This window comes from Lepus europaeus, chromosome 2 (genome assembly GCF_033115175.1).
Source record: "Lepus europaeus isolate LE1 chromosome 2, mLepTim1.pri, whole genome shotgun sequence".
Taxonomy (NCBI): domain Eukaryota; kingdom Metazoa; phylum Chordata; class Mammalia; order Lagomorpha; family Leporidae; genus Lepus; species Lepus europaeus.
The window spans coordinates 143828582-143846917 of NC_084828.1; the positions used below are offsets into that span (position 1 = coordinate 143828582).

Genomic DNA, 18336 nt, shown 5'->3' on the forward strand with positions numbered 1-18336 from the left:
AACTTTCCCAAAGGTATTTTCATCGTTCGCTTGGTCCGTCTTGGCCACTCAGTCTTCACGTATCAGTGTGGTCCTTTTGTCTCAGAAAGTTTGAGACGTGCACCTGCTTTCCTTGAACTTTCATTCTAGGTAGGCAAATGAGCATCGGGCAGGAAAGTGAAGCGCCTCCGGCCCCTTAAAAAAAGGAGGGGGGGGGCTTAATTTAGAAGCACTAAGGCGGGTGGGGGCGGAGTTTAAAAGTGAATTTTATTATTTTTGAGGGTCTTTTAAAAAGACCTTTAATTTCCAATGCACTTTCAGGAAACAGTTTCTGCCGGTCGAGGCTTGCTCTAGGAAATTCACCAGTCGTGCCCGCTCACCTGTTTACCTTAATTTTATCAAACTAAATTCCTACTGCTGAAGATTTTATTTACTTTTCTGGCTTCGAATTTTATCATCGGTCCGAGCGCTGGGACCTCAGGACCGGCCCAGGCGCACAAAGCCCGCGGTTCAGCCTGAGGGCGCCCTGGGATCCCGGTGTGAGCCCTGCCCTTCCCGATCCCTCTCTCGCGAGATGTGGAAACCGGAAGTGAATTCTATTGCAGGAGTTGAAAGGCGGCAGCTGCCCGGTTCATGTTGGCGGGAGCCGAGCGGGCAGTGCGTGCGTCCTCGCAGTCGGGCCTGGGCGCCTCGGGCCGGCAGGATGCGGGTGGCTGTGGCCGGCTGCTGCCATGGCGAGCTGGACAAGATCTACGAGACGCTGGCGCTGGCGGAGCGGCGTGGCCCGGGGCCCATCGACCTCCTCCTGTGCTGCGGCGACTTCCAGGCGGTGCGCAACGAGGCCGACCTGCGCTGCATGGCCGTGCCGCCCAAGTACCGTCACATGCAGACCTTCTACAGGTGAGGGGCGCGGCCCGGCTGTGCGGGGTGTGACCCGCCGGGAGCGGGCGGCTGGGTTCGAATCCCCTGTCTCCCTGGGTCCCCGTCTTTGTTCGCTCGGTGTTTCTAGGACGTGGCGCTGAGATGTCACTTCTCCTTTTTTCCATACACCTGTCTTACCTGTTTCCCAAGGGGTCGCGGCTGAGGGCAGCCCTGGAGGAGGACACACTTGTGCGCTGTACTCCCCAGGACCGTGAGATAATCCAGGAGTTGTGACGGGACGCATGCTGTGTAGCGGTCCTAGCTGTAGAAACTCAGGTTGTGGCAATGAACTTGACAAAGTTCTAGACCCACAGCGGCAGCTCCCCGCGCCTAAGCACACAAATGGATGGATACCGGGCAATAAGTTTGGAACGCGCTTTTAAGCTCCTCCTCTTTTTTCTTTTCTTTTCTTTTTTTTTTTTTTTTTTAAAGTCCGCTCAGCTTTTTCATCTGGACCTGGTCTTTGCTTTTCTGCAACGCCTAGCTGTGGTAACAGACAACCTTGCCTCTATGTTCTAGGTATTACTCTGGAGAGAAAAAGGCCCCAGTTCTCACAATCTTCATTGGGGGAAACCATGAAGCCTCAAATCATTTGCAGGAGTTACCCTATGGAGGCTGGGTGGCACCAAACATTTACTACTTAGGTAAGTGTTCCTGGGCTATTTTTTGTTTTTATGAAATGATGAAAGTGCCTTCAGGATTTGGGAATGTTGTTAATCATGGACACTGAATTAAAGTAGTTAATTATTAAATGGTTAATTGTGAAAATAGGTCTGTGTTTCATCTAGTGTTTTAAACAGCAGTTATTATAACTTCAAAGACATTACACACTATTTTTAGTCTATTTTTTATTTTTGTAATGAATTTTTTAAAAACCCTTAGATTTTTATAAAGGAAATTCACTGTTAAACCTACACCGGATGATGGTATACTGAATCTACCTGTTAGGCAGCTTCAGTTACTACTATAATTCTGCATCCTTATTTTCAGTCTGCTCCCCCTTAGATTTTCGGTGGGAGATGACTGGAGTAGTCTGAAGCAAATCCTAGCCGTGAGCTTATTTCACCTGTAAAATATCTTAAAGGGATAAAGATGTTTAAAATTACAACTGTAGTACTATTATTATACTTAAAGAAAATAGCAGGTAATTCCTTTTACCTACTGTCTTCTTCATGTTCAAATTACTTTATTACAAAGATGCCTGCATTTGCAATTGATGGTTCACACAGGATCCAGACAAGGTCCACACATTTCATCTGACTGTCAGCCCTCTGAAATATCTTGGGCTGTTTCACAACATTTGTTTGCTGAAGAAAATGGGAAATTTGTCCTGTGTAATTTCCTGCATTTTGAATTTAGCCCATTGGACTCCTTCTGTTGTTTAAAATGTGCCTTTACCCTTTGCTTTTCCTACAATCTGCGTTTGGATTTACAGACCTGATTAGACTTCCATTTCAATTCAGTTCCTTCAAGCTACTCAGTCCTTTCATCTTTTTATTTAAATGTATGTATTTTCTAGAACAATTTTTAGATTTTTTTCCAATATGAAATAACTTTTGAAATCTGGTTCCTCTGTTTCATTACTGATTCATTACTGTCTGACAAGTGTAGGGTTGTGAAAAGATGAAATTGTCACAGGATAATGGGAAAAGAATTGTAGAAAATACAAGTTCCGTATGCCTTATACCTGTTGCCATTCAGATTTCTTGTGTGTAAATCCATCTCAGGACATTTCCCTCTTCTCTCCCCCTCCCATTGCTTCAGCTCCATATTCAGTTAGATGCCAGATTATGTCTGTTTCCCTTTCAATATTTGATTTCATTTGTTCCTTCCAGTATCTACCTGGTCTCTCGGCTGATCTGCATTCAGGCCTCCTCTTCCTGGTCTACTTTATGTGTTGTTGGTATTGTTAATATAATAGTAACTTCATCATGATACTTAATCTTCAGATAATTTTAGGACTGCATGGGGATCCAGACCTCTAATTGGTTTATTCAGTTAGTAAAGAGATTGCTTTTGCCTATAGTAATTTTGCTTCATGGCGCATGCAATTTTTCAGGTTTGGCTGGTGTGGTGAAATACCGAGGTGTGAGGATTGGCGGAATCTCGGGGATCTTCAAATCTCATGACTATCGAAAAGGTATTGTTTTGAGGATTATTTTTTAAGTTTATGAACTTTCATGCTCCAGAGTAACAGGCATAATATATAGTTTGACTTTTTCAGTGATTTATCCTGTGAACTGTTAATTTTTTATTACAGAATATTTTATACATATAAAAATATAGAGAACATTGTAACATATGTCTGTTCTACCCACCATCTAGTTTTTTAAATTTTTTTATTTTAATTTTATTATTATTTTTTTATTTTTAATTTTTTTGACAGGCAAAGTTAGACAATGAGAGAGAGAGAAAGGTCTTCCTTTTTTCATTGGTTCACCCCCCAAGTGGCTGCTACGGCCAGTGCGTTGCGGCTGGCACGCTGCGCCAATCTGAAGCCAGGTACCAGGTGCTTCCTCCTGGTCTCCCATGCGGGTGCAGGGCCCAAGGACTTAGGCCATCCTGCACTGCACTCCTGGACCACAGCAGAGAGCTGGACTGGAAAAGGAGCAACCGGGACAGAATCCGGCGCCGCAACCGGGACAGAATCCGGCGCCCCAACCGGAACTAGAACCCGGTGTGCCGGCGCCGCAGGTGGAGGATTAGCCTAGTGAGCCGTGGCGCCGGCCCCCACCATCTAGTTTTATCAAGTGTTAGGATTCTGTTTTTAATTTTGATTTATAAGAAATAAAGCAGAACAGATAAAATTGAAATTCCTTGTTCAATTTGCCCTCAGTCCTGTTCTCCTTTCTTTTCTGCTTCTCCTTCCCAGGCAGTTGCTATTCTGAACTTGGTGTTTATCATTCACCTATTTCATATCATTCCGTCATATCTACATATGTAAACAATTATTTGTATATGTAAACAATTATTCCGTCATGTCTACATATTAAACAATGTATTATACAATGAGATTTAAGCTTCCTAAGTATCCTGTTTCTGCAACTTGCTGCTTTGGGTAACATGTTTTTGAAATCCATGTTGATACATGTGACTCTAACTCTAGTGTGTTTACTCCTGCATAATATTCTATTACAGAAGTATACCACAACGTGCTTATTCATTTTTACTCCATCTGGATGAACTGTGTCTTGGTTTTAAAGTTGAAAGAATAGCTTGCAGTCACATTGATTTTAAAAAATTTCTTAAGTTGGTTGCTAAAATTTGCATCTTGATTGTAACTTAATCCACAAGTCCGTTCCCTGCTGCTCTGTTCTTCATGAACTAAACTGTTGGCATGGATATGCAAAAATAGACTACTATGTGGCAGGTGTGGGTACAAATTGGAAGTACTCTCTAGAAGACAATTAGTAATATATATCTGGAAATGGTAAAAAAAACTCTGACCCAGCAGTTCCATTGCTAGGAATTTATCTATAAGATAGATTCCACAAATGCAGAATGGTGTATGTAAATTATTTATTTCAACCTTGTTTATATAGCATAAGGTAAGGACTCATTAAATATATTTTGATTTAACTATACGATGTAATGCTATGAAGCCACTTTTTAGAAAGCAGTAGTAGCTCTATCTTTAACTAATGTGAAAAGATATCCAAGATAAGTAAAGTGAAAAAGAAAACGGAATATGTATTAAAGTATACTGCCTTTGTGTGATAATCAAGTAGATGATACTCCCCAAATTGAGAATAGCACTCATCTGGTGAAAAGAGGGAAGGATGAAAGGAGTGGGATTGAGGACAGGTGAACCGTGAACTTCATTATACAATAAATAATACTGAATACACATCAGTATGTGTATCTAACAGCCGAAATATGGAAACAATGTTAAGTGTGTGAAATACATATGTCTGTGAATATTATCCTGTCTATAAAAAGGAGGAGATCTTGCCATTTGAGACAATGTGAATGAACATGGAGGATAATATGCTGAGTGAAATAAGCCAGACACAGGTCTCATGTATATGTGGAATCTAATAAAAAACTGCTTCAAAAACAGAGTAGAATAAACCAACACGCTTAATCTTTAACTCCACTTTTTTTCCATGAACTGAAAAATTTTTTTAAATTAATTTGTTTTGCCTATTTGACAGGCAGAGAGGAAGGGGAGAGAACTCCAGTCCTCTGGTCCACTCCCCAAATGCCTGAGTTGGGAACTGAATCCAAGTGTTCCATGGGGGTGGCAGGGATCCAACTATAGGCTCCCAGGGTGCGCATTAGCAGGAAGCTAGAGCCAGGAGTGGAGCAACCTTGAACCTGTGCACTCTGATATGGGATGTGAACATCCCAGCTAGCCTCTTAGCTGCTTGTCAAACACCTCTTAAAAATGTTGAACTATATGAATATATAGTGTATTTGAAGATTAGATATAATTTAATTTTTACAATAACCCCTCAATTGTTTGGATTTATAGTTTGTGATTTATTATTAGTAGAGAATACCAGTCCATTAAGGGTAGTATTTTAATAAAATTTTTAAGAGCCAAAGCACTAATGACAAATGTCAATTTTGGAGAAGTGTGTGTTTGTATTTGCATATGCAGTGTTTAGAGAAATAAATACAGCTTTTTTTTCCTCTTTCTCAATTTAAGGTCATTTTGAATGTCCCCCTTATAATCCATCTACAATAAGAAGTATATATCATGTGAGAAATATTGAAGTCTATAAATTAAAACAGGTATGTAACAGGTATATTACAGCAGACTCAACCACTAGACCATATGCCCTCCCCATGAATTTATTTTATTGAATAATAATAGAACATTTAATTCATGATTTCAAATATTATTGCATAGGGTAAAGCTAAAGATTACATTTTGAAATAAATGATACTTTAAAGAAAATATGAAAGGTATTTTAAATATTAGTGAATAATTATTTTTTAAAGGTTTATTTATTTATTTGAAAGGCAGAGAGAGGGAGAGAGAGATAGGTAGTCCATATGCTGGTTTACTCCCCAAATGGTCTCAATGGCTGGAGCTGGGCCCATCCAAAGCTAGGAGCCAGGAGCTGCTTTTGGGTCTCCTCCGTGGGTGCAGGGGCCCAGACACTTTGGCCATTTTCCACTGCTTTCCCAGGCCATAGCAGAGAGATATATTGGAAGTGAGGCAGCCGGATCTCTAACCAGTGCCACTATGGGATGCCAGCACTGCTGGTGGCGCCTTTACCAGCCATGCCACAATGCTGGCACCATAAATGATGATATTAACTAGAAAGTGAGTAATAGGGAAGATGATAGAGGGTGTAGGGGAATGTGACAGTGTTACTGAGACACTGGCAGAATTACAGAGTAGATGAGACCAGGTTTTTGTTTGAGAACCCACATGTACCTGACATGGAACTAAGACATTTTCACATGTGTTTCATATAGTCCCCACTCACATCCTGTGAGGCAGGTCTTACTGTAGTTTCATCACTTTAAGGATGGGAAGCCAGTGCTCAGACAGGTTTGTAAGCTGCCCAGGACTTCCCTGAGAGGTTCAGTGGTAGAGGCCGCCTAACTGCACATAGGCCGTAGGCCCTTGGCACCATCCCACAGCCCTCTGTGAAGGATGCCCTAGGTGTTTCTTTAGGCCCTGTTCAGTTGGTACTCTGGGGGTGTTTTTTCCCTTTCACCTATCTAAATCCTCCCAGTCCTTTAAGACCCAACTCAGATAATAGTTTCCAACAATGATTTTTCTAGTTTAAAGTCATTATCTTTCTCTGAATTGTTGTTTTGCCTACTGTCCATACCAGTTATTTGGTGGTTAGTCATATCTATTTATATTTTGTATTTTTAAAAATTTATTTTCATTTGTTTGAAAGGCAGATTTGGCGAGTTCTTTTGTCTAGTGGTTCACTCCCTAAATACCTGCAACAGCCAGAGATAGGCCGGGTCAAGCCCAGAAGCCTGGAACTCAGTCTGAGTGTGAATGACAGGGCCCCAAGCACTTAAGCCATCACCTGTTTCCCAGAGTGTTCACTAGCAGAAAGAGAATCAAGAGTGAAGCTGGGACTCAAACCTAGGCCCTCCAATATGGGGTCAAATGCTCTGCTAAATGCCTGCCTCATTAAATAATATTTTTGAAATGTTTATTATGTGATCTCATTAAAAATTTTTTTTCTGCTAAATCTTTGGGTTTATAAATACTAGAGGTCTCATGAAAGCTGATATCTCTCGATTTTCAAGATAATCGTTTCTTTACCAAAGAGGTAAAAAAACTATAGTTATTGCATATTTTTTTAAAGATTTATTTATTTATTTGAAAGAGTAACACAGAGAGAGGAGAGGCAGAGAGAGAAAGGTAGTCCATACTCTGGTTCACTCCCCAAATGGTCTCAACAGCTGGAGCTGGGCCCATCCAAAGCCAGGTGCCAGGAGCTTCTTCTGGGTCTCCCACATGGGTGCAGGGGCCCAAGGACTTGGGCCATCTTCTGCTTTTCCAGCCCATAGCAGAGAGCTGGATTGAAAGTGGAGCAGCCAGGTCTTGAACTGGTGCCCATATGGGATGCCGGCGCTTCAAGCCAGGCTGTTAACCTGCTGTGCCACAGCACCAGCCCCAGTTATCACATATTTTGAAACCCAATATAAAGACCTTGACTGATTGGCATTCTAATCAAAGTGTGCCTCAGTTGTCCTGCCTTACCACAGATAGTAAGGATGATTTATGAGACAGACAGCTGCTGCTTTGTCTAGATGAATAGTAGCTGAGTATTTGTATGACTCCCTTAAATAAAGCATCCTTAGAACGCATGACCCAGAAATCTAGAGATCTAAGTGGGCGAGTGGTTGTGTGGTCGTGGGGATAGGGGGGAGGGAGTTGCCTTTAGTTAACATGCTTTTAAGTTTTCTTTTTTTTCCTGTTTTCTTTTTAAAGCTGAAGCAGCCTGTAGATATATTCTTATCTCATGATTGGCCAAGAAGTATATATCATTATGGAAATAAGAAGCAACTTCTTAAGACTAAGTCTTTTTTCCGACAAGAAGTGGAAAATAACACGTTAGGAAGTCCTGCCGCTTCCGAGCTTCTAGAGCACCTGAAGCCTGCGTACTGGTTTTCCGCACACCTTCACGTGAAGTTCGCAGCCTTGATGCAGCATCAGGTAGAGACCGATAAGCACTTAGTGGACATTCATGGCCTAGGCACAGTTGGCACAGTGGAGAAAGAGATAAAAGATAACTCTTGTGAATAGCTCAGTATCCACTGGGGGGAAGAGATAAGCAATTACAAAACAGTAAAACAGGTTTAATAGAAGGGTGCTAAGATGGGGTGGGGCACAACTTAGAGCTTTCTCCCTGGAGACGTCTGTAGAATTTCTGAGAGTCTTTAATGGATTCGTGGGCATTGCCTTTCTCAGGCATGGAATGAGATGTGCAGTACTCACCAAACCTACTTGAACAAATACTTTCTGGTGTTAGAGGTAACCCTTTAACAGTCCTCAAACACAGTGTGTGGAGTTTTGTCCCAAAGTACTCCTGTAAGCCCTGTCTGTTGTAGATGACTTGTGCACTCTCTCTCATGGTCTGGAGGGGAGAAGCTTCTGCCTTCACTTTCCCTTGGCCACTGCTGCTCAGGGATTTTGCTCAGTTAAAGTCCAAGTCATCTGTTTACGCAGTCACCTCTTCTTTGCCACCTCTCTGTTACTCTGTTCTGCCTCTCGGGACTTGCGACATTCTTGGATGTTAATGAAACATCTGATTTGCTGCTCTCCACTCCTGCCCCACTCCATCTTCTGTTGTCAGCCTCGGGCCCTTGCATCTCTGCCTTCATGATGGGTGTGATCCCTTTTTCTTGGCTTCTGAACCGCCTGTGACTTTGCTCGGGTTACATTTCAGCCCCATCACTGACACCAACGATCACGTTTCCTCAGAGCTGCCTCGTTGCTAAGACCTGCCCGTGATCTGTGTCCTCCCCTCGCTCAGTACCTCCCCAGAACTGCACTGGCACTTGGGTCTCCGCAGGCTGCTTCCTTGTCTTTTTCCCTCCCTGTGCCTTACTATTCTCAGTGAGTCACTTTTTCATTGCTTCCTGTAGGACCCGTATTTGTGATCTCTCCCCTACGCTTGCTTCTCTGTCAGTTTGCTTTTGAAAAGAAAATAGTGATATTGGAGTGTAATTTGTATGTCATGAACCTAACCTGTTTTAAGTGTGTAACTCAGTGATTTTTAGCAAATTTCCACAGTTGTGCAGTGATAATTCCAGTTTTGTGACGTGTCCATCACCCCAAAAGATTGTGCCTATTTGCAGTTCACCTTGTTCCTATCCTCAGCCCCAGGCGACCCCTGATTTGCTTTGTGTCTCGATAGATTTGCCTTTTATGAACTCTCATATAGAGAGAACCATATAATATGTCGTCTTCGCCATCTGATTTCTTTCATCCGTTTGTTTTGACAGTCGTTTATGTTGTGTTAGGTGTCCACATTTCATTCTTCTTGTGGCTGGGTAGTGCTTCCTTCTGTGGGTAGATCACATTTGCTTTTGGGGATGTAGCTGGGAAATCCTTGCCCAATCCAGGGCTGCAGAGATTCTCTCGTGTGGTTTCTTCTCAAACTTGAACAGTTTTACTCGGCCAGTTTACTTCAAGTTCTGCCATCTTTAATGCTTATGTCAGTTCCTTGCTTTGCTGCGTGTGTTACGTGCTTTCATCTCATGTTATCGTCCTCATCAGCATCCTTAGTTTTTGCTCTGAGTTCTGTAAGGAAATTGAAGCCAGGAGAGGTTAAGTGCCTTACCCATTGCTGCACAAGCGGGTTTAGAAGCAACCTGTTAAGGAGAAGCATTCCTTTGACACACAACTTAGAGAGGTGTGTAAGAAATACTGTTTCTATCCTACTCATTGTGAAAATTACCTGTGATGTTGTAACATTGTTTCTTAAATCGTTGTTCACATTGTCTAGGCCAAGGATAAAGAACAGACAGCCAAATCAACCAAATTTTTAGCCTTGGACAAATGCTTACCACATAGAGACTTCCTTCAGGTAAAAAGAAAACAAAATATCTTTGCAGTATAGTTTTACTCTTCCAAGGATTAAAAATGTATTATGTAATTATCAGAATTTACCTGTGCTTTTTGTAATTTTTGTATTTTGAGAATCCTTTGGGAATATTTAAGTTGCAGCAATGTTTTAAAATTAAATTAAATTTGAATTTCTTTCTGATTTTATTAAATTGTATTAAAATTCTTAAAACTATTAAGAGTGTGTTTCTTAAAATGACTGCTGTTTTCCTGTAGGTATTAGAAATAGAACACGACCGCAGTGCCCCTGACTACTTGGAGTATGATGTTGAGTGGCTCACTGTTCTCAGGGCTACTGATGATCTCATTAATGTGACCGGGAGCCTGTGGAATATGCCTGAAAATAACGGCCTGCATACAAGGTACATCCGACCTTATTGAGGCTTGTCTTGCCTCTTTCATCTTTGTATAAATTAGATCCTTTGTGTAGTTTTCATCTCCTGCAGTTTTTTTGAGGGGAGGTGGGGAGATTTTTGGGCAGACCTGGTGTGGGAGGGCCCTGCACCTAGAAGTTGCTGGGCCTTGTCGTGGGGAAGTTGGCTTGTGCTAGTGATGCAGGACCCAGTGGGCAGTGGGATCTTGATCATGGAGTTGTGCAATTGCTCGACCACTAGCCAGTGGCACTTGATGGTTGAGATTTCCTCCATCTTTGTGATCTGGATCTGGTGGGTACTGACCATGTCATGGTCTGCAGAAACGGGGAGGAAGTAGGCAAGAGACCATGTTTGCTGGGATGTGGGCATTTAGCATACCTCTTACCAAGTCCCAGGCTGTTCTTTTTTTTTTTAAGATTATATAATTACTTGAAAGAGTTAGGGAGGCAGAGAGAAAGAGAGAGAGATGTCGTCCATTCACTGGTTCACTCCCCGAATGGCTGGGGTTGCGCCAATTGAAGCCAGGAGCCAGGAGCTTCCTCAGGGTCTCCGACATGGGTGCAGGGGTTGGACCATCTTCTACTGCCCTCCAAGGCCATAGCAGAGAGTTGGATCAGAAGTGGAGCAGCTGGGTCTTGAACCGGCGCCCATATGGGCTGCTAGCACTGCAGGTGGTGGCTTTACCCACTAAAATCAAGTCCCTGGCCATTCTGTCAGGGGGGACCCAGCATAGGGCTGGAGGACTGGATGGCTGAAGCCTCTGGCACCAATAGGCACTGAGTACTTTTATTTTTAATCAAGGGAATTATTTTTCAGAGAGTATCAGAATAATTCAATGTTTATAGTCTGGTATAGTCTAGAAAACTATGTTTTCTATCTAAAGGAGATAACAAAATGGACTGTTGAGCATCAACCCAGCTAAGTTGATGAGTCAATAAATGTGCATAAAACTATACTGTAGCGAAGATTTGGTTGACATGTTAAAATATTTATTTCGGGGTGTGAGTCAATGGTGGCTTTTTCTAAGAATTGTTTTTATTTCTGAGTGGTCCTTGCTGAATACAGTTTTTCTAATTGTAACTTTGATAGTTGATTTATTTTTTTCTTTGCATCTGACCCCATAGTTAGATTGCATCATTTATTGTCTGAGCTTGACAGAATGTAAAAAGATACTGTTTTGGGCTTTTACCAGGTGGGATTATAGTGCAACAGAAGAAGCTATGAAGGAAGTGTTGGAAAAAATGAATAATGACCTCAAAGTTCCGTGTAATTTTAGCATAACAGCTGCTTGTTATGACCCTAGCAAGCCACACACGCAAGTGCAGCTGGTTCATAGGATCAATCCTCAGACTACTGAATTTTGTGCCCAGCTTGGTATCACAGACATTAATGTCAGGCTTCAGAAGGCCAAGGAAGAACATCACTTGTGTGGTGAATATGAGGAGCAGGATGATGTAGAGAGCGCTGACTCTGGAGAGGACCGGAGTGAATACAACACGGACACATCTGCACTGTCGTCTATTAATCCAGATGAGATAATGCTAGACGAGGAAGATGAAGATGAGGATAATATTGTAAATGCAGACAGCAACGTCACTACACCACCTGCAGAACCTTCTTCTGATCAAGCTTCTGACTTCTCTGCAAGTTTCTCTGATGTCAGGATCTTGCCAGGTTCCATGGTTGTGTCTTCTGATGATACCCTGGGTTCCCCAGCTGGTGGAGAGGGGAAACTTGATAGGGCTGTGGAATCAGAGGACAGCAAGGACTTAACAGAGGAGCCGCTGAAGAGGCTGAGTGACGAACATGAACCTGCACAAAGAAAGAAAATTAAGAGGAGAAATCAGGCCATCTATTCTGCAGCTGATGATGATGATGAAGCAGCAACATAAGGCAGTGTACTTGTCTCAGTATTGTATTATGTACATATGTGATTTTGGAGACTCCATTTTTTATAATTGGATTTTTGACTCAGGCTTAACTTTGTAATAATGAGATTATCCCTGGAAATTCCAGGTAAATATTTACTTTGGTCTTTAGGTCTTTGTATGTTTCATATATGAACATTAAAATTTCATATATTTGCTTGATTGGTTACCCTTTTTTTGGGAAACATGAGTATGTTACTTCATTGTTTTCAGCACTGTTCTCTGAGATAGAGCTATAAAAATGAGTAAGAGGAATTTTTGCCTTCAAGGAGTTATTACCACTGTAAATATTTTAATGTATAAAATATAGTATATTTTGTTTTACAAAGTTACATCTTTGTATATGTAATTATGTATACTTTCTTCTCATTTATTACAAATATTGCCTTGTCAGCTCCTAATCTCTGTCAAATATAAATTAAAATTGAAGATAGTAGATAAAATTTAATGAAATATAAATATTTGTAAACATAAAATCTTATACTTAATTGCTGAGATTAATATCCTATTGACTTTTGTATATTTTAGCTTTAATTTTAATGTAGTTATCATAACTGGCATTTCTGGCATAGTTTGGCTTACTATTAATTACTAACAAGGATCAAGTTGCTCAAATGCAGCTGCTCATACTGTGTGATTGATTGCTAGTAGTAGTATTCTGGAAGATTCATGTAGAAAACTGTACCTCTGTGCTGAGTCTAGTTCAGATACCTGGGCCACCAGTGGAGACGCCGCCCTGTACTTGGATCTTGTTACTAGATATCATCTCACAGCAGTCCAGATCCAGGAGCCCATCTAGAAGAATAAGGTAGCAGTTGGTTTCTATTTTATCAACACTTGAATTGATAAAAGTTTAGGAATTTGGGGCTTTTTATTTTTTTCCATTTTTCCTTTTTTTTTTGACTTGAATGTTTAATTCACTTAATTATGATTTACATAAAGTATTTACAGCCATGAATTTCTCTGTGACTGCTAATTTAATTGAATCTCATACATTTTGGCATTTAATGCTTTTCTCATAAATTCTAAATAAAGATTAAAGCAGAAAGTATTTGGAAAACCAATTCTAGAGTTAGTAAATTATAGTTCTCAATTGTAGTGGGTAGTCTAGCTTACCCACTTCGGAAAGAAGCACAAATACAAAAAAAGAAAGGAAGAAATTGCTACTGAAACAGATTCTTCAAACAAACATAAAATTACTCTGCATAACTTGATATAAATAAATTTGATAAATCGGTGGTTAATGTCCTAAGAAAATAGGACTTACTAATAATTCATCCTAGTGAAACTGAGAGTTAAGCAAATTTCCATAGGAGTAGAGAGAAATTATCAGAGAATTAACCCCATGAAAGTCCTTGTCCAAGATGGTTTCAGGAGGGAAACTACCAAACTGAATAATCCCTGATGTTACAAGAACTATTAGAGGATAGAGGAAATAAAGTCTTAGTTTTCTTTTTCTGAATATCATTGATGCCTAAGATTGGCAAAGATTATACAAAAAGCACAAATCAATCTTACATAGTACATATGAATATTGATGCAAAAGTTCTAAATAAAATATTGACAGTCTTGCACATGTTAGGATGACATGGTGAATTAGTCCATTTTCTGTTGCTATAACAAAATTCTGTAAGCTTTATAGTAAAAGAGGTTTGTAGAGTTCACAGTTTGGGGACTGAAAGGCTTATAGGGTTCATGGTTTTGGGGGACTCTTGTGAAGGCCCCTTTGGATCACAGCATAGCAGAAAAATGGATAGGGAACCAGCAGATTGCAGAAGGGTCTAGTGCATGAGGTGGCCCTGTTTTATCACAACATGTGAGAATCAGTCCCACACGATTAATCCCTCTGAGGGTGACTCCCCCAGTGAGCTAACCACCTTCTGCTTGGCCCCATCTCTTAAAGGTTTCCCCACCTCTCAACATTACTGGGCTTCCAGCATGTGAGTCTTCTGGGGGTCAAACCTCATCCAGACCATACCATATGGCATGGCAACACAGAGATTAAAAAATTTTAAGAAAGGGCAAAATCCAGCGTCTTGCTTGATGGGGACAGCACTGAGCATTCCTTGTCAGAGATACTGCTGCTATTTTGTGTTGGGAAGAGCTAAACTGCCAGACAGCAGAACAGAATATGGAGATCAGAATTGCAGAGAGGCAGCTCTCAGATGACCTGATAATTTAGGTAGAAAACTCAAGTACAACTGTACCTCAGACAGTGAGGTGTAAGGGCACAAATTAATAGTCTTCACATGCATAATTCCCAGTAACCTGATAGAAACAACAAAAAGACATATTTAGCAAATGTGAGGGACGCTTGAAAACAACTGCAAATGCAAAAGTAGTCTTTATGGGAAAACACCTTTTGGGTAAATAGACTCAATGTTTTAAAGATGTCAGTTCTTCCTAAGTTAATATATAAATCTAACACTGTTCTAATCAAAAGACACATGTTTCATTTTTTCAGGACATAGGCAAGTTAATGTTAAAGTTTATATGGAGAAATAGACACAGGAAAATCTCAAGAAGAGCAAGGGAAGTTGGCCATTTCAAGTACTAAAATATGCTATGAAGCCTCAACAGTTAAGACAAGGTAGTGTTTGCATGGGTAGAGATAATGGAACAGAAAGACCAGGAATAGGCCTGAACATGAAATTTTAGTATGCATACTTGTCATTGGGACGATGTTTTAAATAAATAGAGTTAAATGGCTATATATGCATCTAGAAAGAAAGAAACTTGTGTTTATACTTTCAATTTTTAAATTTACTTATTTGAAAGATTTTTATCATTCACTGGTTCACTCCTCAACTGTCTGCAACAGCTGGACCTGGGCCAGGTCGAAGCCAGGAGCCCAGAGTTCAATCTGGGTCTCCCCATGGGTGGCAGGTACTCAAGTACTTGAGCCATCATCACCTGAAGCCTCTGGGTATTCATTAGCTGGGACTGGAAGTGAAGCCAGCACTCAAGCCCCAAGCGCTCTGATAGGGATGCAAGCATCAGAAGCAGTGTCTTGGGGCCGGCGCTGTGGCTCAGTGGGTTAAAGCCCTGGCCAGCAGTGCCAGCATCCCATATGGGCACTGATTCAAGTCCCGGCTGCTCCACTTCTGATCCAGCTTTCTGCTATGGCCTGGGAAAGCAGCAGAAGATAGCCCAAGTCTTTGGGCCCCTACACCCACGTGGGAGACCCAGAAGAAGCTCCTGGCTCAAGCTTCTGGCTTTGGCCTGACCCAACCCTGGCAGTTGAGGCCATCAGGGGAGTGAACCACTCCTGGAAGTCCTCTCTATCTCTCCTCTCTCTCTGGCTATGGCTTTCAAATAAATAAATAATTTTTTTTTTTTCTTTAAAGAAGCCAGCTGGAGTCTGACATCCTATATCATAGCACCTGGGTTTTGAGTCCCAGCCCTATTCCTAATTTCAGTCTCCTACTAATGTGCACTCTGGGAGGCAGCGGAGGGTGGCTCAAGTGGTTGGGTCCCTGCCACCCATGTAGGAGACTTGGATTGAGTTCTGGCTCCTGAACATTTGGGGAGTGAATCAGCATATGGTAAGTATTCTTTTACCTGTCTGTCTTTGTCTCTCTACCTCTCAAAACAAATAAATCAGGATTTGAAAAAAGATAAGTGATAAACTGGAAGAATTTATTTATAACTCATATAATGAACAGAGAAATCATCTTCCCTACATACACTTTATATAGACCCAGTAAGTCCACTTCTAAGATTAAATTCTAGACAGCACCACAAATAAAACATAAGTACAAGATTCCTCACTGTAGCATTATCTGCAATTTCAAAAGACGGGAAGTAATCGAAGTGTTCACTGGATAGGACTGTTGAACAAACACCCAGTGGAGTAATGTGAAAGCTTGAAAAAGGAGAATGTGGCCCCCAAAACTTAGATATGAATATTCCTACCAGCTTTATTCATGATAGCCAAAAGGTAGAAATCACTCCAATGTCCCATAATTGTGTAACTGATGGATAAGTATAATGTTGTATAGCCATACAATGGAATATCATTCAGCATTGAAAAGTAATGAGCTGATTCATGCTATACATGGATAAGCCTGAAAATATGCTGAATAAAAGAAGCCAGACAAACAAAACCCCGCATGTTATATGATTCTGTTTCTAAGATGTATCCAAATTAAAGCAATCCATAGAGACAGAAAAAGTGTGTGTGGGGTTTTTTTTTTTTTTTTAATTTTTGACAGAGTGGATAGTGAGAGAGAGAGAGACAGAGAGAAAGGTCTTCCTTTGCTTTGGTTCACCATCCAATGGCCGCTGCGGCCGGTGCGCCGTGGCCGGCGCACTGTGCTGATCTGAAGCCTGGAGCCAGGTGCTTCTCCTGGTCTCCCATGCGGGTGCAGGGCCCAAGCACTTGGGCCATCCTCCACTGCACTCCCGGGCCACAGCAGAGAGCTGGACTGGAAGAGGGGCAACCGGGACTAGAACTCGGTGTGCCAGTGCCGCAAGGCGGAGGATTAGCCTATTGAGCCGCAGTGCCGGCCAGGAGGTTTTATTATTGGTTGATTATTGGTTGCCTAGGACTGAAGAAAGGAAATGGGGTTCATGAAAAGTGACTGCTAATGGATACAGAGCTTTTTTTTGGGGGGTGCTGAATTTATTCTAAGATTATGGGGGCTGGCATTGTGGCGTAAAAGGTTAAGCCTCCACTTACAGTGCCAGCATCCCATATAGACGCCAGTTTTGAGTGCTGGCTGCTCCACTTCTGATCCAGTTCCCTGCTACTGGCCTGGGAAAGCAGTGGAAAATGGCCAAAGTCCTTGGGCCCCTGCACCCACATGGGAGACCTTGAAGAAGCTCCTGGCTTTGGATCAGCTCAGCTCTGGCCGTTGCGGCCATTTGGGGAGGGAACCAGTAGTTGGAAGACCTTTCTCTTCCACCCTGCCCCTCAACTCTGCCTTTCAAATAAATAAATCTTAAAAAATTAGATTATGATGAAGGTTACACAACTGGGTGATCAGAATAGAAATCACTGAATTGCGCACTAAAAGACTGGGCGCATCCATGAGTTGATGTGGAGTCAGTTCTAGGTTATACGAAATACAAACACAGGGTGCAGAACACCTTGTATTTTCTGTGGAAGGAAGAAAAATTCTCTTCATCATCTTTTTATTCTTTCAGTTTTGACTTTTTAAAAATTTTTTATTTATCCAAAAGTCAGAGTTACAAAGAGAGAGGGAGAGACACAGAGAGAGACATCCACCATCCGCTGGTTCACTCCCCAGATGGCCCCAAGGGTAGAGCTGGGCAGATCCAAAGCTAGGAACCAGGAACTTCTTCCAGGTCTTCCACATGGGTGCAGAGGCCCAAGCCCTTGGACCATCCTCTGCTTCTTTCCCCAGGCTATTAACAGGGAGCTGGATTGGAAGTGGAGCAATTGGGACTCGAATTGCTGCCCATATAAGATACCAGCATCACAGCTGACAGCGAGACCCACTACACCACAATGCTGGCCCCCAGTTTTGTTTCACAAAGTGAAAACTACATGAAAAAGTATACTTAGGGATATCTTACTCCTATCCTGAGCCCCTTCATCTTGTTAGCACTCCCCCAACACTGTTATTAGCTTCTAGTTCTTCCAAATATCTCAAGGGAACCTTAAAGTGGTGGAACCCTCAACACATATATTGTGAAGGAGATCATAGATTTTCATTTCATCTCATTTATTTGAGAGGGAGAAAGAGAGAGAGATGGTGAGAAGGATAAAGAAACAGAAAAAAAAATCTCCTATCCTTGTGTGCTTCCCCAATGCCTGCAACAGCCCAGGCTGGTCAGACCAAAGACAGGAGCTAGGAACTCCATCCATGTCTCCCATGTGAGTGGTAGGGACCCAATTACTTGAGTTATTATCACCTGCTGTCTCTCAGGGTGCGTATTAGCGGGCTGCTGGGATCAAAAGTGGAGCCAGGCACTCTGATATGGGATGCAGATGTCAGAAGCAGCGTCTTAACTGTTGTCCAAATGCCCACCTGAGGTCAGTCTCATTCTGGTAGTAGCACCACATGCTCTTCTTTATTTGTGGGGCGGGGGAATCGCCTCTATTGCACTGGCA

General features: G+C 41.8%; 1 protein-coding gene across 1 annotated transcript; it reads left to right on the top strand.

The window, feature by feature from the left end:
• The first annotated feature begins 606 nt into the window (after positions 1–606).
• On the top strand, positions 607–12419 carry DBR1 (debranching RNA lariats 1). The gene is made up of 8 exons (XM_062214226.1): positions 607–879; positions 1420–1544; positions 2960–3040; positions 5552–5637; positions 7817–8041; positions 9837–9917; positions 10172–10317; positions 11522–12419. Exons 1-8 carry the CDS (start codon positions 683–685, stop codon positions 12219–12221), a joined length of 1641 nt encoding a protein of 546 aa, XP_062070210.1. The 5' UTR covers positions 607–682; the 3' UTR covers positions 12222–12419.
• Positions 12420–18336: the final 5917 nt, after the last annotated feature.

What these genes read in the sequence shown, in the direction of transcription:
- DBR1 (XM_062214226.1), top strand. Translation starts at nt 683, where the DNA reads ATGCGGGTGGCTGTGGCCGGCTGCTGCCATGGCGAGCTGGACAAGATC. An exon ending in ACCAAACATTTACTACTTAG is followed by an intron (nt 1,545 to 2,959) that starts GTAAGTGTTCCT and finishes GCAATTTTTCAG; the next exon opens with GTTTGGCTGGTGTGGTGAAA. An exon ending in AAGTCTATAAATTAAAACAG is followed by an intron (nt 5,638 to 7,816) that starts GTATGTAACAGG and finishes TTCTTTTTAAAG; the next exon opens with CTGAAGCAGCCTGTAGATAT.